Source organism: Lynx canadensis, chromosome F1 (assembly GCF_007474595.2).
Source record: "Lynx canadensis isolate LIC74 chromosome F1, mLynCan4.pri.v2, whole genome shotgun sequence".
Taxonomy (NCBI): Eukaryota; Metazoa; Chordata; class Mammalia; order Carnivora; family Felidae; genus Lynx; species Lynx canadensis.
This window is the reverse complement of record NC_044319.2, coordinates 5418107-5444351: the sequence shown is the minus strand read 5'-3', so window position 1 is coordinate 5444351 and position 26245 is coordinate 5418107. Positions and strand designations below refer to the sequence as shown.

General features: G+C 41.5%; 1 protein-coding gene across 2 annotated transcripts in view; it reads right to left on the bottom strand.

Annotated features, from left to right (window-relative positions):
• ADSS2 (adenylosuccinate synthase 2) overlaps nt 1-26245 on the bottom strand; it is a 37497-nt gene extending 11252 nt beyond the window's left edge. Inside the window, exons 1-8 of one of the 2 annotated variants that reach the window (XM_030303003.1) lie at nt 25984-26245; nt 13420-13522; nt 12533-12601; nt 10806-10856; nt 4406-4472; nt 4048-4155; nt 2713-2794; nt 310-436 (exon numbers count right to left, since the gene is read on the bottom strand). In XM_030303003.1, coding sequence (XP_030158863.1) covers nt 310-436; nt 2713-2794; nt 4048-4155; nt 4406-4472; nt 10806-10856; nt 12533-12601; nt 13420-13522; nt 25984-26166 — 790 coding nt within the window. In that variant the 5' untranslated portion in view covers nt 26167-26245. The remainder of the gene's footprint in view (nt 1-309; nt 437-2712; nt 2795-4047; nt 4156-4405; nt 4473-10805; nt 10857-12532; nt 12602-13419; nt 13523-25983) is intronic. The other variant, XM_030303002.1, reaches the window with a different exon arrangement.

Below are 26245 nucleotides of genomic sequence, written 5' to 3'. Positions count from 1 at the left end.
GCACTATATGCTAACTAATTTGGATATAAATTTTAAAAAATAAAAAAAATTAAAAAAAAGAAACTCAAATTGAATGCTGGAAACATTAAATAAAATTATAATTAAAAAAAAGAAGTGTACTTGTGGTGTACAGAATTGCTGAATCACTATATTGTACACCTGAAACTAACATTACACTGTATGCTAACCAGAATTTAAATAAAAGTTTTTTAAAAGTTAAAAAAAAAATCCTGTACGGGAACATTAATTATTTATATCCTAAGTACTTTAGGGCTCGGTTAAGCCCCCATGAAGTCATAGCTCACTCACCAAAATCAATATCTAGTAGGGCTGCATTCGCACCTTCTACCAAGATTTTCTTTGGTGGTCCATGTAGGGCCTCATAGAGGAAGTAAACTCCATCTCTCACCATTGGTTTAATCCTTTCCATGTAACCCTACAGGCAAAGACAAAATCCAATTCCAGTGTGTACTAATAAATGTACAACATGATCAGTACAAGTAAAACTTACCTGACTCTAAGACAGGTAAGACTTAACTAACGCAAAACAGGAGGGGCTGGTGATGGTACTCAGGTTTACTGGACATTTGGACTAGCTTTGGTCTCTCGTCCTGATTCTCCAGAACCAGAAAAGAGACCCTTCCACATTAACCTTACTGCAAGTTCTGATGACAACCTTCCTCGTGGCCAAGACTCATTCTTCACAAACCAGCGTGCAGGAAAATGAAAAGAACCGGGTATATTACATTGTGCTTTTGCGTCAGGTGAGGTCTTGAAAAAGCTACATTTACAATCCGTTTGTAACCACGAGTTTTGCAACTTGCATCAGGGTGACTGTCAAAATGTTGGTGCGGGTCACCAGTGTCATGCAAATATTGACAACTGATTGTTAACACTCTTTTGCCATTGTATTCCATTATAGCAATAGCTCAGCAGTATTACTAGTAGGTAATATGAAATACTATTTTACACATGAGCATTAAAAAATTTTCACAAAACATATTAAAAGCATTAATAATCCTGCTTAATTTTAGAATTCAATTAAAAACGTCATATAAACAAGAGTCCCCTCAAGGCCTAAAGTACAAATACAATAAAACCTAGTTTCGGGGCATGTAGGTGGCTCAGTCAGTTAAGCGTCTGACTCTTGATTTTGGCTCAGGTCATGATCTCACAGTCGTGAGATCAGCCCAACATCGGGCTCCGAGATGGTCATGGAGTCTGCTTAAGATTCTCTGTCTCCCTCTCCTCCTGCCCCTCCCCCTCTCGCATGAGTACACATGTGCCCATGCCCTCTCCCCGCCTCTCAAAAACAAATAAGGAAGCAAACCCCCTAGTTTCAACTATGTTTCAATATTTAGCCAGACTACTATGGAAATTCCAAGATCCACTTGTGAAGTCACCAGAATGTGTTACACCAACTGATCAAGGTATGGTCCCCCACCTTGGCTCTAGTCTCCTGCTTATTCCTGTTTTAGTCCTTTTTTTATGCCTGAAGTGACCATACCGTTCATCATGTCCCTTATTCCTTCAAGTGCTGGTTCAACAAATAGCACCTATTAAGAATCTTCTTACCCAATTCTGTTCATTATTATTCATCTACTTCACATGAAACATGAAACATGCATAAAATGGAACTGAAAAGCCATAACCATACTTTAGCACATAAATAGTTCCAAGTTGCTAGCAATAAATTTAAAATATTTGCCGCATGACAGAATGAAAAACAATGGCAGTGTATCCTAAGCAATGAGCAATACACTGAAATCTAAATACTCAGCATTTAGAATCTTCCTTGGAGGTCTTTTTTTTTTTTCTTTTTTTTTTTTTTAAGGAATTTAGTGAGTAGATTAGGCCTAAAGTCTGTAATCATTCTAGAATAACATAGGAGGTTTGTAAATTCCTATTCAGTTCTGGAATTGATGTTCATACCGATTTACAGAAGAGAAGGAGTAATAATCAGATACACAGGAAGCAGCTTGAAACTCACCAAAGACCAGGGAGGAATGGAAGGTGGAGACGGTAGGAGACTCGTCTACTAACTCGGGCACCTAACACCTAACAGTTGCCAAACGTGGGCCCAACCTTTGCCAATCACCTTGGTCTCGTAAGAGAACAGTGCTAAAGAGACCGGCCCCGGGGGCCCTCCTTCTGGAACGTGCTGGCCAGCTTTAAAAGTCAACAGCCCCCGCCGTCCCTCTGTTGATCTCTGCTCCACATTGCTAGGAGGGATTTTTATTTTTTACGTAATCCACATCGAGTCTTTTTTCTGCTCAGAATTACTCAATAGCTTTTCCTTAACTCCAGGATAGAAGCTAAAATCGTTATCGCTAGACAGAAGATCCCCAGAAGACCTCCCGCCCACCCCCGCCCCGCCAATATTTCATTTCAGCCACATCATGTGAAGTGACTCAAACATGCCCTGTCCTTTTTGGTAGGCCTTATGCTTTCAGACTTAAAAAGGACAATAATCTGCCGTACCAGTCCTTACTTCTGGTACGTTACACGGTCTGTGTGGTACTTATTACACCGTAAATCATTCAATGTACATCTTCCCAGTCACAGTGTGATTTCCATAAAGGAAATCAGAGACTGTATGCTCTTCATTCTTATGTTTGCAGGTCCTAACACAAAGCCTGAATGAATGATCGGAGATGTCAATCTGGCAAATGACTTTTTTAAAAGGACATTAAAGGGGCCAGAAAGCATTACCTTGAGTTTTTGTAATTCGCCTTCAATGTCGATTTCCAAAGTGGGGTATATAGATTTGTACTGGTTGGCCAGAACTTTGAACCTGAGAAACACGGATAAATCAAGATGTTCGCTCTGCGTAAAACCAGTCTGAATAGATCACTTGATTCAAATGGTTTCTGTAGATAAGTGGTTTTCATAACAAATCAATCCAGGACTGAAGCTACATTCTCAGACATAAAAGCTACACAGGAGATTGGTCATATGAATAAGTGATACATTCAAAATATTTTCTAATTCAAATGTAGGAATGTCAATCATATAATTAGGGTGATGTGTGTGGAGGGAAGGGGATGGCCTAAGATGTGTAACCAGTAGACTTAAATCAGTGTAAATTATATTGCGCTGTGTAAAAAAAAAAAAAACAAAAGGAGACAGTCTACACAATGCTTTTTAAAGAGACAGAGGCAGGGACGCCTGGGTGGCACAGTCGGTTAAGCGTCCGACTTCAGCCAGGTCACGATCTCGCGGTCCGTGGGTTCGAGCCCCGCGTCAGGCTCTGGGCTGATAGCTCAGAGCCTGGAGCCTGTTTCCGATTCTGTGTCTCCCTCTCTCTGCCCCTCCCCCGTTCGTGCTCTGTCTCTCTCTGTCCCAAAAATAAATAAACATTGAAAAAAAAAATTAAAAAAAAAAAAAAATAAAGAGACAGAGGCAGAATTTAGCAACTGGTCTCCAGTAATCTCAGTGGAGGTGCCCTGATGGCACAAACTGCTGCCTGAAAATGGATTCAGCCATCGGGTCTTTGATGCCACCTGTCATTAGACACAACCAATTAACTCCCTGCCACTGAGTCACCACACAGCTTTGATGATTATTAGGTTTCTCATGGAGACTTTTCTAGAGAGTAAGCATCCATGAGGCAATTTCTATTTTTTAAGGTGAGCTTAAATATTAAGTAGTTCACCAGTACCTAAGAACCTAATTATGTCTAGGCTGGGGGAGTCTCTGGAACTGAAAATCCGAGGGGGTCAAGACTCTAGGGGGCGGTAACCCGACCACAGTACCACCACACCCCCCTGGGAATCTATTTCTCAGCAAACTATACCAAACTCCAATCCCTACATATAATTTTGGCTTTGCCTTCTTGGGGTACTGCTAGGATACCAACAAGATGTTACTTTTCATGAAGTTAATTTGAAATTAAGTAATAAAAAGTAACTTTAATACTCCAAACAAAACAAGAGAGCCAAACGCCACTATTCAACTAGAATACTGATCTTACCTATTTGCATCCTGGATATGAACAATCCCCAAAATCCCACGTGCTCTTTCCATTCTGAAACACAAGTTAGTTACCTCTCAGAGAAGCCCTCGAAGTCAGAAACAAGATCACACATCCGCAGTCCACTCCGAGCAGCTTTGGAAGAATAAACTGGGCCAATGCCCTTTTTTGTGGTACCCAAGCTTAAAAATAAATCAAAACGGGCTTTGAGTTAGACAAGAAAGAGGCACTTCTTGTGGTCAGATCATTACAAAGAATGGAGTTACTTCGACTATTTTGTTTGTGCTATTTTCTCTAAGTTTATCGTCACAACCCTATCGATTTCCTCTGAAATCCAGACATATTCTAATAATTTTTCTTAAACCTCTGGCCTAGGATTTGAACATAAGGGTCTGGATCTGCTTAAACTGCACCAAAAACAAAAACACATACTTTTTCCCGGCTTGTTCTTGTCTCTGTTGCTCCTGGATACCATCAGCTGCTTGATGAAAATCGAATACTGAGGAGAGAAACACCAAGTCACAGTCGTTGAAACAGAGATCACGTGGGAGGAGCAAAACATACTGCATTTTAAATTACTTGAGTTACAAATGCCTTCGGCCTACCTTCATCACGACGAATCAAATGCATGCTTTTAAAAAGCGTCAATAATGGTGGGAGTGAAGTTATGACGCCAACAGGTACATGAATACGAAAATAACGCCCAATCGTTCATTCCTATTAATTGCAAACTATATTAATTTTAAAACTGGTCAGTAAGAGGGTAATTTTGGGGCCTACCCTACAATCCTATGAAGCTTCACTTACTAGGACACCCTCTTTTCTTCAAGTTCTACCCTCCAGACGTCTCTGTGTTATCTTGACATCTCCCTCTCCCTCACCAGTCCCAAACTTCCGTCATCTCTCACCCCAAACCGCGGCTTCCTAATGAGTGTATTTCCACTCTTGGAAATTCAGATTATCTCGAATTCATAATTCTTAAGGCAGCAAAGCCGTCTTTCCAAGACACAAAATATGATGTCACCACCCCCTTGCCTTTAAAAACTCAATGGCTTTCTGTTGCTCCAAAGAAAAAGACAAAACTCCTTTATGTGGCCTCTCTTCTGGCTCCGTGCTCTGGTCCCCTTTCTGCCCTTGGGTCACACGGGCATTCTTTCACATTGATGGCTACAAGGCAGACACTTGTGTCTGAAGGTGGCTCTTCCTGTGCCTGCGCGTGCACTCACAAACTCACGCCCCACCAGTACTTTAGGAAGTCTCTTACCAGCTGGTTTCCTGTGCCTACAAGTTCTCAAATATTTACCGACTGAATAAATAGCTACTTGATGGAACAGGCAGGCCTAGAATTTTGTCTTACAACTTTTCACCAAGGCTTCTTTTGTTTCCAAAAAGCCAGACAGGAATATAATTTAGGTACCATAAAATTCACCCACTTGCAGCGTCCAATTTAGTCATTTTTCATACATTAAACCCTGGCTTCTTTTCCCTAATGATTGTGATTGCTTCCATATAAATAAGTTGAAGTGTTTACATTTTACACAGAACGACTGACATTAAGTTTCCTAGAAAGCAGTGGTGGCTTAGCTAAAAGATCTGGTGGTATCGGAAGGCTTCTGTTGTAGTTCTAGATGTTGAAACTAGAAAAATTCGAGGAAACCTGACCTTAATCCACCCTCTGATTGACCCTACCCCCTACAACCCCCTCCTCCCTAATTCCCTCTTTTGAGAGGCTACAAAATTGTCAAGGCAGTCCTCTTCCCAACTGTATGGTTAACAGATTTCCCCAGTGGTCTAGAACAGGAGTTCTGACACCTCTCACACTAGGTGATTACAACACAGAGACTAAACTTTTATTGTGTGACATAAAATTACCCTGTAAATCACGATGCGTCTTCGTGCCACAGAAGCAGGTAGCAACAACATCCTTAAACTACACTGCCATATTGCACACCAAAAGGTATCTATGGGAATGTTCAGAGCAATATTATTTGCAGTAACTCAATACTAGAAATGAGTCAAAGCCTCGTTAATGGGAAAATGGATAAGCTGTGGCATTTTCATACAATGGGATACTATTCAGCAATGAGAAAAGTATAAAATATTGCTTCATTGAACAATAAGGATGAATCTCATGGGCACCCTGTTGAGTGGAAATCAGACGCAACAGATTAAATGTGTAATCTGTATCGAGTTCAAACAACAACGACGACGACAAAACCAATCTACAGTGAGAGAATAGCAGTCTCCCTTAGTGAGACGGAGTAGATAAGGACTGGGAAAGGTCATTAGAGTGATTTTGTTTGTTTATTTGTTGGACTGAAATACATTGACCTAGAACGCTACTTCCAGGCGTACAACATAAAGAGTCAATATTTGTACGTACAGGACGCTTGGACTATTCTGGTTCTTGTAGTTCTAGTAGAGTTTTAGGACTGTTTCTTCTATTTCTGTGAAAAATATGATAGGGATTGCACTGAATGTGTAGACTGCTTTGGGTAGGACGGACATTTTCACAAAACGGGTTCTTCCAATCCCCGAGCACAGAGCATCTTTCCATTTACTCGCGTCTGCTTTCTTTCATCAGTGTCTTACAGCTGTCAGTGTATCGGTCTTTTACGTGCTCGGGTAGCAAAGGAGCTTTTTCGGGCACTAGAAAGGTTCTGTTCAACAAGGTAGACACTGATTAAAGGGGTAAAATATGTGTACACTTTTTGTGCATTTTGCTGTTGTGTGTGAGATGTTAAAATGGTTATTTATTTCTAATAATAGCTATTGTATACTATAGGGATTAGTTTATTACCATGTACCGCTAATAACCATTCTTATTTACTTTAGAGGAGCCCGAACAGTTCTTAAGAAGCTGTTTCATTAAAACTCAGACTTTGCCAAAGTGAGACGTTGGAGTGAGCTATTTCTTTCGAATAAAAAAACATTTTGCATTTAAGTATCTGCTGCATTTTCTATGCCCAAATAAGTTACAGTGGCAACTTGCAAACCACAAATAAATGGTTGATGGAAAGCAGGCAAACCATATTTCTCAGAAATTAATTTAGTACCTCGCCACTAAGCTAACGTTTCCTTAGGTTTTTCCAGGCCCCGGGGAGCTATTAGTGAACTCGGAGTAATTACTTTCATAAAGCCTCATCGTGGCACAGAGCCTTGATACCCCCACTAACACTGTTTTTGAAAGAACGCTCTTCGTGCGAGGTTGCTTTGAACATGTCTTCCACTGTCCACAGCCTAGATAAGGAAAACAAAAAATGCTGCCTTGGGGACTCAGTCTAATTTTTAAAATAAAAGATAATTATGCACTTTCAGTAGGTAAGTTTTAATAACACCATCTTTTATTATTATAGTTAAGTTTTATTAACACCATTAATGTCACACTGTATTAATGTGCCCACGTGAGCTTCAGGATCTGTAATACCCACGTTGCTTGCTGCTCTTCTAAGTTGTTTTGGGGGTTTTATTAGTTGTGGCCACTTACTAGGAGATCTACCCTCTTAAGAGATTGGTAAGTCACAAGAGAACACGGTCATCTACAGCCTCAGGGTTGCACAGGAGGTCTCTAGAACTTACTCAGGAGATGACACAAAGGTCATCTTTGCAGTGACACATCCCCAGCCACTGTATCGGAAATTATAGATTGCTACCCACCTTCTCCAAACTGCCAGATGCGACAGGTGGCTCCCCCCTCCTCAGACCGCATCACTACATGCCATGGTGTGTTTGTTACAGATTTATCTTGTTTGTCATCTGTCTGCCCTACTATACCACACGCTCCATTTTTTCTACTGCTGAATCCTCAGTGCCCAACACTACACCTGGCACAGAGTAGCCATTCAATAGATAGTTGCTGAATCAAAGGACAGACACCAAATAACCTAGATTTCAAATGTTTAAAGAAATTTAAAGTCTCGGCCATTTCTCAGATCTCTTTCCATCGGTAAGTATCTCTTACATTACAAATTTTGTTTGGAGTTTCAATGCGACAGGTCGCAATTATAATGTAATGGTTCCCTGCATGCTTGCTTAAGTAAGCTAACGTAAAGAACTGGCCAACGATGGACTCATTTAAAAATTTCTTTAAAAGAAAATTAGCTGTTTAAAGCAAAAATTTAAGAATGCAATGTAGAGTTTATAACAACGTAGACATGAAATGTAGGACAGTAATAACACAAGGGACTGGATAAGGGGTATAGAGGGCGTCTGGGTGGCTCAGTCGGTTAAGCGTCTGACTTCGGCTCAGGTCATGATCTCGCGGTTCGTGAGTTCGAGCCCTGCGTCAGGCTCTGTGCTGACAGCTCAGAGCCTGGAGCCTGTTTCAGATTCTGTGTCTCCCTCTCTCTCTCTGACCCTCCCCCATTCATGCTCTCTGTCTCAAAAGTAAATAAATGTTAAAAAAAAAAAAAATTAAAAAAAAAAAAAAAACATTGCCTTGTAAAAATCTTGGATTAAATATTGTATCATGTTAAGGTAGATGATTAAAGATGCATATTATAGGGGCACCTGGGTGGCTCAGTTGGTTAAGCATCCAACTTCGGCTCAGGTCATGATCTCACCGCTCGTGAGTTCAAGCCCCGCATCAGGCTCTGTGCTGACAGCTCAGAGCCTGGCGTCTGCTTCACATTCTGTGTCTCCCTCTCTCTCTCTGCCCCTCCCCCCTCTCAAAAATAAATAAAAACATTAAAAAAAATTTCAAGATGCATATTATACATCCCAGAACAACTACCAAAATTCCCAAACAGGAGGTGTAATTAATCAATCAATAAATAGTGCAGATAATATTTAAAATACTAAATCTAAAAGAAATCAGGAAAAGGAGGAAAAAAGACAATGGCAGGAATAGAAAACAAAAAGCAGATATAAATTCAGCCATAATGTTAATTAACTATATTTATAAATAAATGATCTAAACACTCCAGTTAAAGGGGACATTGTCACAATGAATAAAAAGCAAGACCAACTATATTTTGTGTATAATAAATGCCCTGCAAATATAGATATAGATAAGCTAAGGATGATTAGATTGAAAAAGATACCTCCTGCAAACGCTGATCTTAAGAAAGGTGTGCTGGTTCTTAAGAGTAAGGAATATTACCGTGGCACATTCCTGTGTATACCAACATACATGAGGACATCTCATCACGATCAAAGTTAATCCACCAAAACAGAAGTTTAAATAGACACACCACCCAAAGCACACAAAGCAGAAACTGACAAGAGGTGAAAAGACAGGCGAATCCAGTTACTGCTGGAGGTTTCAGCGTGCCTCTAAGTGACTGACAGCAAGGAGACAGAATACCAGCGAGGACACAGAGACGTGAACACCCTTTAACTGACACTTAGGGGACACCCCACTCTCAACAGAACACATATTCTTACGGCATGTCGAACACTAACCAAAAGAGGCCCTATGCCAGGCCATAACACAAGTCTCGACAAATTGAAAACGGATGAGATCACACGCAGAGTATATTCTCTGTCTATAACAAAGTCAGGAATAAATAAGGGAAATCAGAAAAAGCATCCAATATTTACAAATGTAAACGTATTTCTCAATAACTCGTGGGTCAAAAAGAAATCACCAAAAAGTATTTTCAAATGAATGGAAATAAACGTACAAAATGTCAGTATTTGTGGAATGTAGCTCAAGTAGTATGAGACTCATATGCAGCTTTAAATGCTTATATTAGAAAAGAAAGGTCTACGTCAATGATCTAATAAGCTTGAAAAGAAGCTAGAAGTGAGCAGATTAAACCCCCAGAGTATGTCAGTCCAGCACAGTTCACTTCAGAGAAATTATTTGAATGGATTACTGAGGTTTAGCCATAGGCTTCAGCCTCTGCTGGTAATTTGGAGGCACTGCTACTTAGCTGATACTTAAGAAACTTGATGGGGCTGCTCTTAAATGGAGGTCAAGGCTAAAACTAGAGCAGCTCTTGCCTCAGGAGACCTTTGTATTTAAATACAACTTAAGGGGCGCCTGGGTGGCTCAGACGGTGTGTCTGTCTGACTTCCGCTCAGGTCGTGAGCCCCGGGCTCGAGGGTTTGAGCCCCACGTCAGGCTCTGTGCTGACAGCTCGGAGTCTGGAGCCTGCTTCAGATTCTGTCTCTGTCTCTCTGCCCCTCCCCTACTCGCTCTCTGCCTCTCTCCCAAATATAAAAAACATAAGAAAAAAGTTTTTTTAAAAATGCAACTTAAGAGCTTGCATCGGTCAGTTCTCTCTCTTTTCTGGTTAGTGTCTCAAAACCACGTGACTGATAATTAACAATTCTATCCCTTCAAAGGTAGGACAGGAACAAGGAGACAAACTTCAAACTTCTTGGTGCTGCTTGAAGTTAATTTGAGAGTCCAGTTTGTTCTAACAACGGACAAGGAGGCTACACTGAATAAAGTCTGAACCACTGAAAAAGCCACATGGGTACATTTTAGACACAAAGAGTCACTCTCAAGATTTTTTCCAGATAGAAGACCTGCTTTTTACATGAGTATTAATGTGCAAATAAATGCTCTTCATATTTGATATGGTTTATTATATCTTTTATTTTATTTTGTTTTTTTAAGTAGGCTTCACGCCCAGCACAGAGCCCAACACGGGGCCAGAACTCCCCACCCCGAGATCAACACCTGAGCTGAGATCAAGACTCAGATGCTTCACCAACTGAGCCAGCCAGGTGTCCCTAATATGCTTTATTTTATAACAGAATTAGAGATGTTTCTCATGAAATGCTGCTTATGTTATTCATTAGTTTAGCTAATTCCTCAGAAGTTAGTGATAACTTTCTGAGAATAAGGCAGTTATAAAAAAATGCATGTTATGCCCCTTACCAATGTGAGCTCTGTCAGATATGATAAGCCTTTTTTCCCAGCCTTCCAGACCTAGAGGAAAGGAGAAAAAAGATACGGTTAACTGAACACTTTGTATAATTTTTAAACCTTAATTTCTTTAGGGATACAATGTTTCAAAGTGTTTTTCACGGAAGTAATCACTAACACATCTTGTCTTCTGTACAGGATACATATTTAACAGGAATGTTCTGACCGGTCATTCATTATATATACACTCATGCACAAATTCTATCTTTTTAAATGTTTAACTCTAAAACGCTTCAAACTCAAGCCAGCCGGAGCCACATAAAATACTTCTAAGAATCCAAAAGCAAATGGTGGGAAAATGTCATTTTGTTAGAGGCAGGGGAGGGGGAATTTGCTGCAGAGCAGGAGAAGAATTTTAAGAAAAGGGAGTTAATTTGGGGAATGGCACCCTTTCCCAAAAGACAATTATAAAAAGTGGGATTAGAGGCGCCTGGGTGGCTCAGTCGGTCAAGCGTCTGACTTCAGCTCAGGTCATGATCTCATGGTTTGTGAGTTCGGCCCTGCATCAGGCTCTGTGCCGACAGCTCGGATCCTGGAGCCTGCTTCGGATTCTGTGTCTCCCTCTCTCTCTGCTCCTCCCCTGCTCGTGCTCTGTCTCTCTTTCTCAAAAATAAATAAACGCTTAAAAATTTTTAAAAGATTAAAGAATTTAAAAGGAGACAGCACCATGTAGGTAAAAATGCAGGGAAGCCAAGAGGGATGAGAGCCGCAGGCAGCCAGGATTCTGTGACATCACATCGAACTGTCAGGAACACTTGAGGTTGGATTGCTACTTTTAAACTTGAACAGCGAAATCGAGTTGAGTATTTCCAACGAGCCAGGCTAAGGGCAAACAGTGCTTTTCCTCAACTGCGTATTTATTATTTGCGTTGCCAAGTGCCCCTCAAAGCCCAGCAAGGCAGCCAAACTGAATGTAAACAGACTTCCACAAATCCCAAAGAGATTAGCAAAGGCAGGAAATTAAGGCTTTAAAAAAATTGTTCTTAAGGAGATGGGAGTGAATCATGTCATAGAAAGAGCATCTCCCTCATGTGGAGGGAGGGACAGAAACAACCCTGTTTTATCCCAGGATTATACAACCCACGGGAACGACACTGACTGACTGTGTGCAAAGGGGACCTCACTGGTTTCCTGACTCCCACAAGCTAACGTTTGGTTGGGGAGGTGGGGATGATGAATCTCTGGAGTTTCTCCACCAGCGAACAGACAGTGATTCCAGGAGCCTGAAGAGAAACTCTATGGGTGACCTGGGTGTCAAGAAATCAGGGCTTACACAATTACCTTATTCTGTTTGTCTTCTGTTTACAATACTGATCATACTGAATAAAATGTAACCGACATTGAAAACATTTGTCCTACAACAACCTGCAATTTTAAGGTATAAGACAAGGGAGCCTGGGTGGCTCGGTCGGTAAGCATCCGACTTCGGCTCAGGTCATGATCTCACCATCCGTGAGTTCAAGCCCCGCGTCAGGCTCTGCTCAGAGCCTGGAGCCTGCTTCAGATTCTGTGTCTCCCTCTGTCTCTGCCCCACTCGTGCTCTGTCTCTCTCAAAAATAAATAAACATTAAAAAAAAAATTTAAAGCATAAGACAAAATGTTTTGCCCGGTGTGAGATTTTTCAACAAACTTTACAATAAGCAAACCAGTTACCAGGCAAAGCAGTCAGGCTTTCATACCTTTTCCTTTTTGAACATTTTTCTCTGCTTCCTCAAATAATCCAGGTAGATGAATTACCACACCATTTCCTAAAGGAAAGCAAAAAAAAAAAAAAAAAAAAAAAAAAAAAAAGACCAACCTTAAATATTTATACTTATAATACAGATATACATAACGATATTAAAATACAGACATCTATGATAACTCTCATCTAGAATAGCAGATAAATGAAGGACTTAATAAACAGAATATCTGATTTCTCAGGGAGTTACCACAGAAATGATTCCAAGTTTTTAACAGTAGTGTAATGTAAATACACATAGAGTATAAAACACTAAAATTACATTCAAAATAATTTGAAATTTCTTTGAAACAAAGTGAAACTTATTCTGAAAGAACCTAGTTAGGTTGGTCTAGTCAAACTGAACCAGGTTACAATGATGCTAAGTCAATGCCTTTAAAATTGGGGAATCACACCCTATTAGTGGCCATAAAAATCAATTTAGCGGGTTGTGATTAGCATTTTTAAAGATAAAAAACTAGGCCAAAAAACTTTAGATTGCATCACATTATAAGGGTTCAGCATCAATCCGTGAAACACCTCCTATATTTCTCACTGTGCATCAGTGTTTGGAAAGCTGATTTGATGATCTAATACTACTTTATAAATTTAAGATTGCCAATGGCCACAGTTAAATGCAAGTTATTCCAAAAAGTATTAGTGCTAAAAGACACAGTTGTAAAATAGCCAGAGTTAGGTATATTCCAGAAGGTACCAAGGTCAAGATTAATAAGGGACCAGTGATTATTTGAGCAGTGAGAGATGAAATCAGCTTGGATAATGAAAAATGAACACCATTATCAATTGAGGGAAAAAAACCCCAAACGGTTCAGTTTATACACTCACCAATGAATGCGGTAACATTGGGATTAATTATTCCACTGGGTAAAAGATGAAAATCATACTCCACAGAATCTACAACAACTGTATGGCCGGCATTATTTCCTCCCTGAAAATATAAGACAGGGGAAAATTGACCCAGACAATAAATATGACAAATAACACATCTCCCTTCTAAAGTGAACTAGTAATTTCTTCTAAAATGTCAATATAACTGAAGAAAACCCAAGTATGTATTCGCCACAAATACTTATTTTTATTTTTTTTAATGTTTTATTTATTTTTGAGACAGAGAGACAGAGCATGAGCAGGGGAGGGGCAGAGAGACAGGGAGACACAGAATCCGAAGCAGGTTCCAGGCTCTGAGCTGTCAGCACAGGGGCTTGAACTCAGGAGCCGCGAGATCATGACCTGAGCCGAAGTTGGACGCTCAGCCGACTGAGCCACCGAGGCGCCCCACAAACACTTATTCTTTAGAGGCTTTATAATAGTTTGACTATACCCTCTTCTTCCCCCACCACAGTACCCTGGTTTTCCTGACGGGATCTAGAAAACTAATAAATTCAGGTTTCCAGAAGGTAGAAAGACATCTCCCCTCTTAAAAAGAGAAAAAATTGTGAGAAAAAAAGTACAGGGAGCAATTAGTTATTCTGGCTTGGGCATTACAGAGGACATGTAGCAATCTAATTAATTATCCGTGATATTTCATCCAAACACAGAAAAATCCCTAGATTAAAAGAGTAATTGATCCAGTTATGTCGACCCTAACTTGACATAAACATTCATGTAATTCCCACGGTACTAAAAGGGTGTCAAGCAGCTCTGTGACCTGAAATGTGTATTCTTATGTGGACTTATCTATCAACTAGGAAATCTCCAAGTAACTCCTTCCAATACTGGCTATCCTGAGACTCCAATTCGTAAATGTGTAAGTCAGTCTTGTGGGTGTTTAGTACCAATCCCTGAATCCGCTCATCTCTGGATAAAGTAATACACTGGGTCAAGGAACCTCTAAAGTTGAGAAACATATTATAACCCCATAGTGAAACTTCCACTCTGTGAAGCTGATGCCTAGAATAGTCAACACAAAGCAAAACCTGAGGTCAGATTAGGTTCACAGGAGAATGATTATTAAGTGACCACATAATTTTTCTAATTTTTTTTTTTGAGTTTATTTATCTTGAAAGAGAGAGAGAGAGGATGGCACAGAGAATCTCAAGCCCACTCTGCACCCTCAGCACAGAGCCTGACCTGGGGCTTGAAGTCACAAACCGAGAGAACATGACTGAGCTGAAATCAAGTCGGACGCTTCATAACGGACTGAGTCACCCAGGCGCCCTAATTTTTCTAACTTCTAAGCTTAAAAAACATTAAAAAGAAAAACCCCACACAAGTCAACTGATATTTAAACTTCTACATAATATTAACAAAAAGCTTAAAGTAAACAAACCAGGAATATATTTGCAACAAATACAAAATTTAACAACATCCTTGTTGGACACTAAAAAAAATATCAATACACTATGCGTCCTGAGAATGACTAGTTTAACTTTATCCCAAGGCTGTTTTTGACAAAATGAAGGTTATTTACTTTTTACCAAATCATCACCAATCACGAACTCACAAAACCTGCCAGAAGGTTGGTCTTGCACAAAAAAATAAATAAATAAATAAATGCCTATTTACACTGTTCTCCACAAATACAAAGCATAGAACTGCCTGCTTTAAGACTAGTACATGTCTATGTCAGGTATGTTTAAAACAAAACCGGACAAAAAAAGACCGGACAGTGAGGTCTGGAAGGCAACAGGTGGGCGGCAGGTCACAGGAGGACAGAAGCAGGAGTGGTTAGCAGCGCTTCCCTCACTGGATACACCCAGGGAACCCGGCAGTATTTCCCTACTTTTTATGTTTTAATAAGAAACGTCTGCATGTGAGAAAAGGCTCTGAAGGATGCACGGTAGGGGTGAAGTCTTCCTCATAGTCCTCACCCCTCGCCCCTCGCCCCTCCCTACCAGTCACCACCAGGTTTTGGTGTAACTTCTGGAGGTAATTTGCCAAAGCCAACAGGTAATCTGCATCCTGTTTCATTGCACACATCCAAACGGCGGGAGCTGTATACTCCCGGGCAGCCTGCTTTTACTTAGCAAATCTGAGCACGCATTCCACACCTTGTGAACTGAACCACCTCATTCTTTTCATGGCCCTACCGTACAGCTTTTTATATGGTCCCATACAGAATTTATTTCCCACAAGAGAGGCATCCGGGTTGTTTCCAATCTGTCGTCCTTAGAGACAACGTCACAGCAGCACTTCCTGGTGCATACTTTATTATGACTTCACACTTGCGCAAGTTTATTACCAATTCTGATAGAACCCTAAAAGAAAAATAACTCACAGGACGATTCTTACTTGGTGTTTATAGCTTTTCTTTCACAGATCTATCCCTCATGCTAATATTAGCTTTTTTTATCGCGACTTTTTACGATTTAGGAGACCTCCCCCAAACTTTCAGGAAAAATCTTTCCAGAGTATAAAGCTCATTCAAATTTCTGGAGATCCTACGAAGAGATCCTATGAAGATGCTCATTTGTTCTTAATTCTAAATTGTTATAAATCACTAAATCTAAGAAATTTGTCCTCAACTGTTATAAAGTACTAGTGACTTTATGACAAAAAAAAACTAGTAAAGCACTATTACTTCAGCAAAATCAGTTTATTTTTTTTTTTTTTAATTTTTTTTTTTCAACGTTTATTTTATTTTTGGGACAGAGAGAGACAGAGCATGAACGGGGGAGGGGCAGAGAGAGAGGGAGACACAGAATCGGAAACAGGCTCCAGGCTCCGAGCCATCAGCCCAGAGCCTGATGCGGGGCTCGAACTCACGGACCGCGAGATCGTGACCTGGCTGAAGTCGGACGCTTAACCAACTGCGCCACCCAGGCGCCCCTCAGTTTATTTTTTTAATCCATCATTTGCCTAAGATAAAAAACCACGCCACAATTTTTGGAGTAGACCTCTAAAGTCAGTCTCCTAATTTACATAAAACTACTTTTTACAGGTACACTAATATAATCATTTGGTGAAACAATTATTAACTCGGCAGTGCCCAATAATGTTCTTATTGTGTAACCAAACCCTACTCTCTTAGATAATGTTTTACCAAGACAGGCAGTGATGGTGGCAGCAACCGTAATAAAGCGGATTGTTTGTTATGGGTTGTGAGAGATGACGCTAGGGGGATGAGACGGTTTAATTTGTTAAGTTCTTCCAAGTTTACAGGTGGTGGTTCAGGCTGGAAAAGTTCAGCTGCAAAAGGCTTGAAAATCACACTTTAGTGAACAGCTGAGCGCATTCAAACACTAATCAGCCCTTTCAATAACCAATGTCCTATATTCAGGCTTCCTACAGGATTTCAATCTCATTTAAATTCTACTTGGTTGAGCAAGAAAATATGGTTAAACATGCCCAGAATAACCCTAGCTTATTCATTCTATTAAGGAGCTAGGGGAGAAAATGTAAGCCTGCTTATTAGCGTATCTGGCCATTAGTGCCCCGGGGGAACTGGGGTAGGATGGTTTATAATCTCAAACACACAACTCTGCAGAAAAGATTCCTAAGGTGAACTGAGGGGGAGTTACTCATAAGGAGCTTCCTGACAAGGTGATCTATACGGGAGATAAGCTTTCGTAAACTGTCGTGTTTTACAAAATGCGACAGAGGCAGCTTCAAATCTGAAGTGTCTATTTGGCTGCTAACCTCAAATATTCATAGATGGTGTGCAATACACAAAAGTCCCCTTGGGAGCTCAGGCAATGGTCTCCAAACACAGACTACACCGGTCCAAGGAGAGGTCAGCACACTAGCAAGCAGCAAAACACGGTTTCGATACGCGCACCACTGCTAACCACACCACACCCTCCCCCCACACCCTCCAGTGGATTAGGGGGGCAGAGTCTGAACCACAGGCTTCCACGTCTGTGATCACACTGCCGGTCACAGGGGCAGTTCCGCGAGCGTGCCAGAACAAGTAATGAGAACATATACATTTAATCGTGTTTAGTAATTCTCATAAGGAGCACTGGGGAGGCCAGAGAGCACTATATAAACGATCGGAGAGAAATATCGTCTACTTTTAACGGAGGTGTACTACTCTCTTCCCAACGCGAAATTTCTGCAAAACAAACTTGATAAATTATCCCCCCTCCCGACAGCGTACTAGTCATATATTCATATTAATAGTCACAAGTAACTATCTCTTGCTGTTTTGTTAAATTCCCGTAACACATGGTCCTAGTCACTCATGTAGGACACGTGTAGGTCCTAGTTACTGTTAACTATCAAAGCTGCATGTTTTATGTCACTTAACTAAAAACACAGAATGTGTTTAATTGTCACACAATCAAAAGAGCTGTGGACTAGCAATTAACGTTGTTTTCCAGATCAATGATACCAAGAGAGAAAATATTTTTTAACAATTCTCAGATGCCTTAATTTTTTTTAACATTTTAAATTCTGAAATTTACCCTTTAAAACCCCAAGAAACAAGAAATCCGTGTGAACCCGAAGTAACTGCACATTACGTGGCAAGTTGCTTTGAGAAAAAACCTAGGTTTATAATGCCTCAAATGATGGTTTTTCCTATACTGAATATCAAGAATAAATGCAAATTCAGGGGCGCCTGGGTGGCTCAGTCGGTTGAGCATCTGACTTCGGCTCAGGTCACGACCGCACAGCTCTTGAGTTCGAGCCCCGCGTCGGGGTCTGTGCTGACAGCTCAGAGCCTGGAGCCTGCTTCTGCTTCTGTGCCTCCCTCCCTCTCTGCCCCTAACCCGCTCGCATTCTGTCTCTGTCTCTCTCAGAAATAAACAAACATTAAAAAATTAAAACAAACTAAATAAAAACAAGAATAAATGCAAATTCACTGTATTGAAGTAAAAAAATAAACCTACGAAAGAAAATCCAATCAGGTCTCACCAGTCACAAAACATCCCCTAATTTGGTATTTATTTTACTGATTCTCTTCGACTGTTATTCTTGCTTTAAGATTAAATATAAATAAAATATTAAATATGCTGCTTAATGACCAAGAATAAAATGTCTCTCGAACATTATGATGGAGGCAAAGCAGAGCTGAAATGCTATGTTCTCAAACCTAAAAATCAAAGTTTCTGACGTACGCTTTTAGTTTTATAAACCATTCCTAAGATAGGCCATTTTCACTGTTTTAATTAGAGTTAATCAAAACCAATTTTTTCAAATGTTTATTTATTTTTGAGAGAGAGAGCGGGGGAGGGGCAGAGAGAGAGGGAGACAGAGGATCCCAAGTGGGCTCTATGCTGTCAGCACAGAGCCCGACGCGGGACTCAAACTCAGGAACTGTGAGATCAAGACGTGAGATCATGACCTGAGCGGAAGTCGGATGCTTAACTGACTGAGCCACCCAGGTGCCCCAATAAAAACCCATTTAATTCCAAACATTCTTCCCTCTAGAAAAACAGCGGCTCTACAGTATATTTAATACTGTTACCAAACAATTCACAAATAAGAATAACCCAGAGCCAGTATTTCTTCATTGCATATTTTCCTATATAAAATTAACTCTCCGTCAGCTACACCTTCTTTATGTTTCGTCCCTCTTCTTTTCCCTCTCCCCCCAAACTCCTTATTTTGCAAATCATTAATTGACCCAGACTGGGAAACCTGATCCGACCAAGCCTGAGCCAATCAAGATCCTCCCCTCTTGGGAATTGGATTTTGAGTAGCGAGAAAGGCAGTAGCTCAGTGACACCCGTAACCTAAGGGAGCCTCCTTTAAAAAAAGGTTGCCAGTTCGGGCTGCTGAGCTCCCAGGAGCTGCCTTTACCCGAGGCCACCCTGAGGACTGGCCAACCCGTCCTTGCTTCAAACAATTCCCCATTTTGCCTAAGACAGCCTCCCTCCATTGCTAGCAAACAACAGACTCCAAATGATTCACCGCAGGAACTAATTGCAATATAGTATGCATACAGCTGGCTCTCTAAAGTTCCTATCTTGCACTGGTGATAAACCGAATATAAAAAATGATTAACTTCCAAATGTTAGTATGTATGCTGTCAAGAACAAAACTCGGAAGCACTACAGGGATGGTATAACAGTATTTAGTTATTTTGTAACTGTTCTCAGTTGTACACTTCCCAATTGGGGTTTGAAGCCTGAGAAAGGAGACAATTAATTTTCCTTCCGCCGGAGCCGTCAAGCCCAACCCTAGAATAAAAGCTTGGATCAGGAAATGGTGGTATGTGCAAGTTTCCAATTAAGAAGCTCCAAAGGTCCAGGGGAGATTTAAAAGAAAAGGTTTTGGGGGCACCTGGGTGGCCCAGTCAGTTAAGTTCGACTTCAGCTCAGGTCAGGATCTCACGGTGTGTGGGTTCGAGCCCCACGCCGGGCTCTGTGCTGATACCTCGGAGCCTGGGGCCTGCTTCGCATTCTGTGCCCCTCTCTCTCTCTCTCTCTCTCTCTCTCTCTCTCTCTCTCTCTCTCTCTCTCCGCCCCCCCCCCACTCACGCTCTGTCTCTCTCAAAAATAAACAAACATTAAAAAAAAAGTCTGGAAGGGAATGAAATGAAACATTAGTCTGCAAAAGCGACTCCGAAAAAAGAAAAGAAGAAAAAAAAGCGACCCCTGATTCCCAACTCAGCTCGCTATTGGGTCTTACCTCTTTCCCAAATCACTCCCCTAACCGAGTTCCTGCTGTGACCTCGGAGGTGAAGACAGTAAAGGCCCCCCCCCCCCCCCCCCCCCCGTGTTGCAAACCCGAAACAATGGCGTCTGCAGCAACAGCAGGCGCCCGAGAGTCCAGGGCTGACACTTTTGTGCGCAAGCCTGGAGGCCTTTCTCAGGCCACCGAGGCCTCTGACACACGGTCTGTGCGTCTTTGTCCTTCCTGCCCCGAGTACACGAACACGGTGCTATGACCACAGAGCGCAAAGTGAACACCCGTCCACAACAGGTCCTGCCCTGGATCACAGGAGAGGGCAGCGACGCCTCACACCCACGCCTCCGAACCATCCCAGCAAGCAGAGAAGGGTTCCTACGTCTTGCCTCGAGTCTTCAAGCATCTTAGAAACCTAACAGGCTTTTGAGACAACGCTGATGACCTGGGCTGGTTTCTCGGGAGAACGTCAGACCTGTGCCTGTCTTTCCACACGCAACACTTCTCCTTACGCCAAAACTAAAACACTTGACAACCCACAGCAAGAAAGTCATTATAAACAAGGATGACTAGTCTTTTATGAAGACGTTCATCTAATTGCAATTGGCTTATGATTTCAAAATAGAACAGGTTAAGTGACTAGCAGTAAGTCGACCAGTTAAACTATTCAGCAGTAACCAGACACACTAGATAGGAAGAGAAAACATATGCACTGCTCAGTTGTCTTTTAAAGGCTTAAGATACTCTCTTTACCTTACGTTATTATGGTTACCTTCCATTTTCGTGCAGATAAATGTCACACACATGATGAAAAGCTTGGGAGGACCTTAGGTTCCTAATCAAGCTGCGTGTAGATGCTAGGCACCAAGCCCTAATATACACACTTACTAAACCAGGGTCACGGATGGAAAGATCAGACACGCAACCAAAACCTGCATAAACCAATGATGTGTGATGCAGCTTTTGTAAATGCTTGAGAAAAGTTCACCCAATCATTACATTTATAAAGACACTTTCTTAAAAATGCACTGGAAGTATACGGCAGGTTTCAAGTCAAAAAAAAAATTTTCTCATGAATAAAAAAAAGAGGTTTTAAAAAGCTTGATATAGACAAAAATCCCACTTTTTAAAGAAGAATTCTAAATAATCTGAACTACACAGAATTAAAAGTTGGTTCAATGCAAAGAACCATCCCACGTTGGAGCCAGAGTCGCCTTGGGAAGGGACTTCTGTTGACGGTTCTCAACGGTGCCCATAGCCAACACTGAATACCTCAAAGTCCTCTTTTCCACTGGTAAAAGTATTCCGACAGTCACCAATCTCTACTTATTGGTGAGTAGCTTATCCATACTGACCTTTAGTGTCAAAATCTGACATGGGGCCCAAAAGATAATACTGCTAAATGTGGGTCCTGTTATAGTAAGCCAGTAACTATATGTCAGTTTACCATTTCACTCTACATTTGTTCTGGGCAACAGTTTGTCCTAGAGATAACTTGAAATTACCCAACTCACTCACCCATTCCCACCAAAATTAAAGAAATAAAATAATATTGATCAGACGTCACTGAGATGATCTCATGATTTAAAAATTTATGCCTCAAAAATAGAGATTATACATTAACAAATTACATGTTATATCCTACTGTACTATTATATATAATATCATTATATATTATCTATATTTATATCAACAGAATAAGCTTAAACAGTAAACAACTTGGGATATCCTCATTAACTAAATTTTCAGATCTACTGCCCTCAGCAGACAAAAACTATTTTACTAGAATGACACGGCATTCAAGCGAAATATGCTGAGGAAATACACACAAAAAATTACAAACATCAGTTATCTCTTCACACACAAGACATAAGACTTTACTATAAACCATTAAAGCCTCTGAACATAACGGTACAATATAAAAGTACTAGTTAAAATACTAAGTAACAAATGTTAATCCAACGAATGCTGGGGATTCCACCTTAAACTCATGCCATCAGTCAATTAACTTGTCCAGGGAGATGTTAAAATAATTTACAGGAAAGGGTTAAGCTACCGGTCTCAAAGAAATTTCTAGACGTGATCCAGACACCTAATAAATATTTGTTGAGGATTTACTTCCTCTCTGTCTCACAGAGTACTTGGTGCTATGGAAAAAAACAACAACAAAAAAAGCACAAATCCTCGTTTTGAGAAAATTTATATTCTGGCAGGGAAAACACAGTAATCCAAGAAAGCAAGATTTAATCAAGTATACCACACATTGGCATACATCTCTGTACTTGGGAAAGTCTATGAACTTTGTAAAAAGTGTTGATAGGGGACAAAGAAATAGCGATTATTATGAATCTGGAAAAACAGTTTACCCTAAATGCTAATTCTTTTCCACCTTCAAAATTGTGGGAAGTGGTTTGGGAGGTAATTTTAGCTGTATCAAGTCAAGGCATTAAAAAACACTTTAGTTATGCCTTTTAAATTATCTCTCAATTTTTCTAATCATTCCAACGACAAAGTCTCAGTTTGCTGCTGTTAGGTCTTCTATACTTTTTTTTTTTTTTTTAACTTACTAATAGCTGGTTTCAGAGCCTTCTGCGAATGTCAGCATCTAGCTACAAATTAACATTTTCTTCATTGTATTTATTTTCATGGCAAGCTTTTATATAGAGCAAGTGACAGGATACACTTTCCCTTTATAATTAATTTTAGTTAACATTTTTCTTTATGTTAACTTTAAAACCCTGAGGGGGAAAAAACACAAAGAGAGAGAGTACCGTCCTAACTATTCCGGATCCCAGGCAACTTCATGGTTAACCAAGACCACCTTGCTGACTTTCTAGAACAATAAATAAACCTGCTTAACAAGTGGTAGAAACGGTAACAGTTAAAACCTCTGTAGTTTCTACTCAACAAAATAAAGAAAATAAAGTATAACAGTTTACTATGGAGGATGGGGGGGGGGTGGTGATAGCAAGAGACTTCCTAACAAAGCAACTTTTATGCTGCCAGAAAGGGGCCGACCTACACCCACCCATACTTTAACTCTTTGAAAAACCCCTACCAGTATCCTTCTCCAATCCCTACCTGGCAATACCTGCTTATGCAGAAGTTGTCCCTCAGACTGTAAGCTCCTTGTGGGCACAATCCCTGCCTTTTTCAGCTTCTTAACTCTGGGGCTAAGTGGTTCCCCCTTTATCCCCTGTAGATACTCATTCGGTGATTGTTGGATAAATAAGATACACCTGGAGTTGGTCCTACACGTACGGCTTTTCCTTAAAAGACATCAATTTAAAATTAAGATATCAGGAGGTGTTGTTCTTTGATGTTAAGCCCTACATACTGATTTATGGATCTAGAGAATTTACCAAATTGTAAATAATTCCGTATAAATCCTGAATCTGCAATATAGGCCTTAAGGGTGTTGATGAAAATGCCACTAGCATTGCCTCTACTCTTTCCAATAAGGCATTTGATACATTTAACATAGTTAAATGCAAGGTCAGTTTTTCTTTCAAAAACTTTATTTTAAATTGGAAAAAATTCCTTTATGATTCCATTGTTAAACCATGAACACATCATCTGTATACTACTTCTAGAGAAACAACCTGTACACAAGCCGAGTTTATGGCATAAATATGATCAATAAAAACTGTACCAAGTTCTAACAAAGTATAGATTTCCAGTAATACACAAAACTTAAATCACCAAACAAGGCATTTCAAGCTACAAATGTCTTTCCAACGTTGACTTTTCCCAGCGCTCTATATACACTGAGAATTTCAACATTCCATATTCTTCAGTTTTATAAGCCAGGAGAATTTCAGTAAGTAGGAGTCAGCTTACTAGGGCTGACCAAATAATATAAAGTTACCAAGGTGAATCACAAGAGAGATGCTTAAATCTATTCATTACGTAACTACTCTCAGTAACAAAACTAGTAAGAGTCCTTCCAATGATGAGCTCTTAAAAGGCACTAGAATATGAAGATTTTAGAATTATATAAGGATTGCAGTCAGTCAAAAGTTTACAGGTGGCAAACGTCTGCGTAACAGGTCTGCACAAATGTTCCTCCTCTGTCTTCAGCTAACAGTTTTAAGCCAAACTTGGCTCCTTTTCAATCACTTCTCTCTAGGCTTTCCAAGGGCATCAGATGAGATTGGTCCATGACCTTCCTCAAGAGGACATTCACAACAACACAGAAACACCTTCTCTTGTTTACAAATTCATTCTACTATTTTTCAAGGAAATACTAAAATCAAGGATCTTTTAGAATAAATGCTCTTCAACGTTACATTCTCCAAACCTTCTGACAGCCCATAATGTTACTCAGCCTAAGCATTACTATTTCTGGGTAAGGAAGACGGCAGGAATGACAGGCAAGGGGACAAAGAGGCCCAGCCTCTCTCCCTTTCTACCCAGCAAGAGTTAGGTATTCTCATTCTTCTTTCCCTGTAGCATGGCCAGACCTGATTTTAAGACAAGAGCAAGGTGAAAGCTGGCTTTTGGAGCAGCTCCTAAGGCAATGTGGGGCAGGACTTGCATGGAAACACGCTTAGGAGTAAGGCAGTAAGTAAGGTAAGTGGGTCGCCAGAGGGCCGGAGGAAAAGAGATCTGAAGGTGGGGAGAGGTGGTGGTGGTGCTACGTGGCAATACTAAGAGGCCATGACTATCTTGGCTAAGGAATGGGCAGGGTGAGTTTCTGCATGCAAAAAACAAAACAAAACAAAACAAAACCCCACGACAAATCAGAATATCTGCATTTAGCTTTTTCTGTACTTGTGATTACTTTGTTTCTGCTTGCTCAAATGACATTCAGGTAGAACGCTTTCAATCGAGTGGGCCTACTAACTTGTTACAACATACACAGCATGGCTTCATCATACTGTGCCATGTTCACGAGGAAGAGACCTACCTTCTTGCGAGGTAAACAGCAGTTCATTTCAAACACATCGCAATTTGTTTTGAAAGTGGTTATTGCTCAACCACTTCGAATTTTGAAACTGGTAATAGTTATCTAAGAGCCTTCACAAAGGCGTAGCCTAGAGGCTGCTTCAAAGCAACCGACAAATCAGAAGAAAGCTTACACTGAAAACCACGTGTCTCCGGGTAGGAAGTACATTACCGTTCCATTTCCCGAAAGTTCACTTTCCGTGTGAGCGTAACAATGTAAATATTTCTAAACACCACATTTGACATCCGCGCATTATTTGCCTCACTCGTAGAGGAGCTGGGATTCTTTCATCTGGGACCAACAAGTAACAATAATCTACCCTTAACATGAATACACGGGGTACGGAGTCAAAACCCGTGGCCGTTAACTGTGCAAAGCCCGGAGGCTGGGTTCTAGTGTCAACAAAGTGGACGGGAGGAGGCAAAGGTCTGCACGCTGGGGGCCTGCAGGTGGGGGAGTGGCGAGCGGCTTTTCGGACGCTTCGGAACAATCCATTCCGCCCCCCCCCCCACTTCCATCGGTCTCCCCCGGCTGGGTGGGTGGGTTAAGGGGAGGGAGCGTGCTGCTGCCGCGCGGGGTCTCCGCCCGGAGTCGGGAGCAGGCCTCCCTCGGGCGGGAGCGTCTCAAACTCGGACCGTATCCCGTCCCACCCCGGCCCCAGACCCGGGGCTGGGCACTGCCCCCCACACCCAAAACTGCAGCCCCCGAGGCATCGCGCGTCTCCCAAAGACTCCCCGTCAACCCTCGTTTTCCTCCAGAGCCACCCCAACCCCTCGGGTCAGGGGTCTCTGACCTCCCGCCATTTCTCCACGTCGCCGCAGCTCCGAGCAGGAGAGAACCTCAAGGTGACACCTCCTTTTGGACGACGGATCCGGGTTCCGCGCCCGCGCTCTCGGGCCCGGCTTCGCGTCAGAGCCCGGTCGCCTCACCTGGCAGCGGCACACGATGTCGGCGTCCTGCGCCAGCAGATCCACCACCTTGCCTTTGCCTTCGTCGCCCCACTGCGCGCCCAGCACCACCGTCACCCGGTTCCCGCCGGGCCGCGCCCCGGGGCGGCCGCAATCGCCGTTGGGCAGGGAGGATGCCGCCGGGTTGGTCTCGGCGAACGCCATGGCTCCGGTGACGCGAGGAGAGCCCGAAGGAGGCGCGGGCGGCGAGGAGTGCGCGAACCGAACTGCTCTGCGGCCGCCA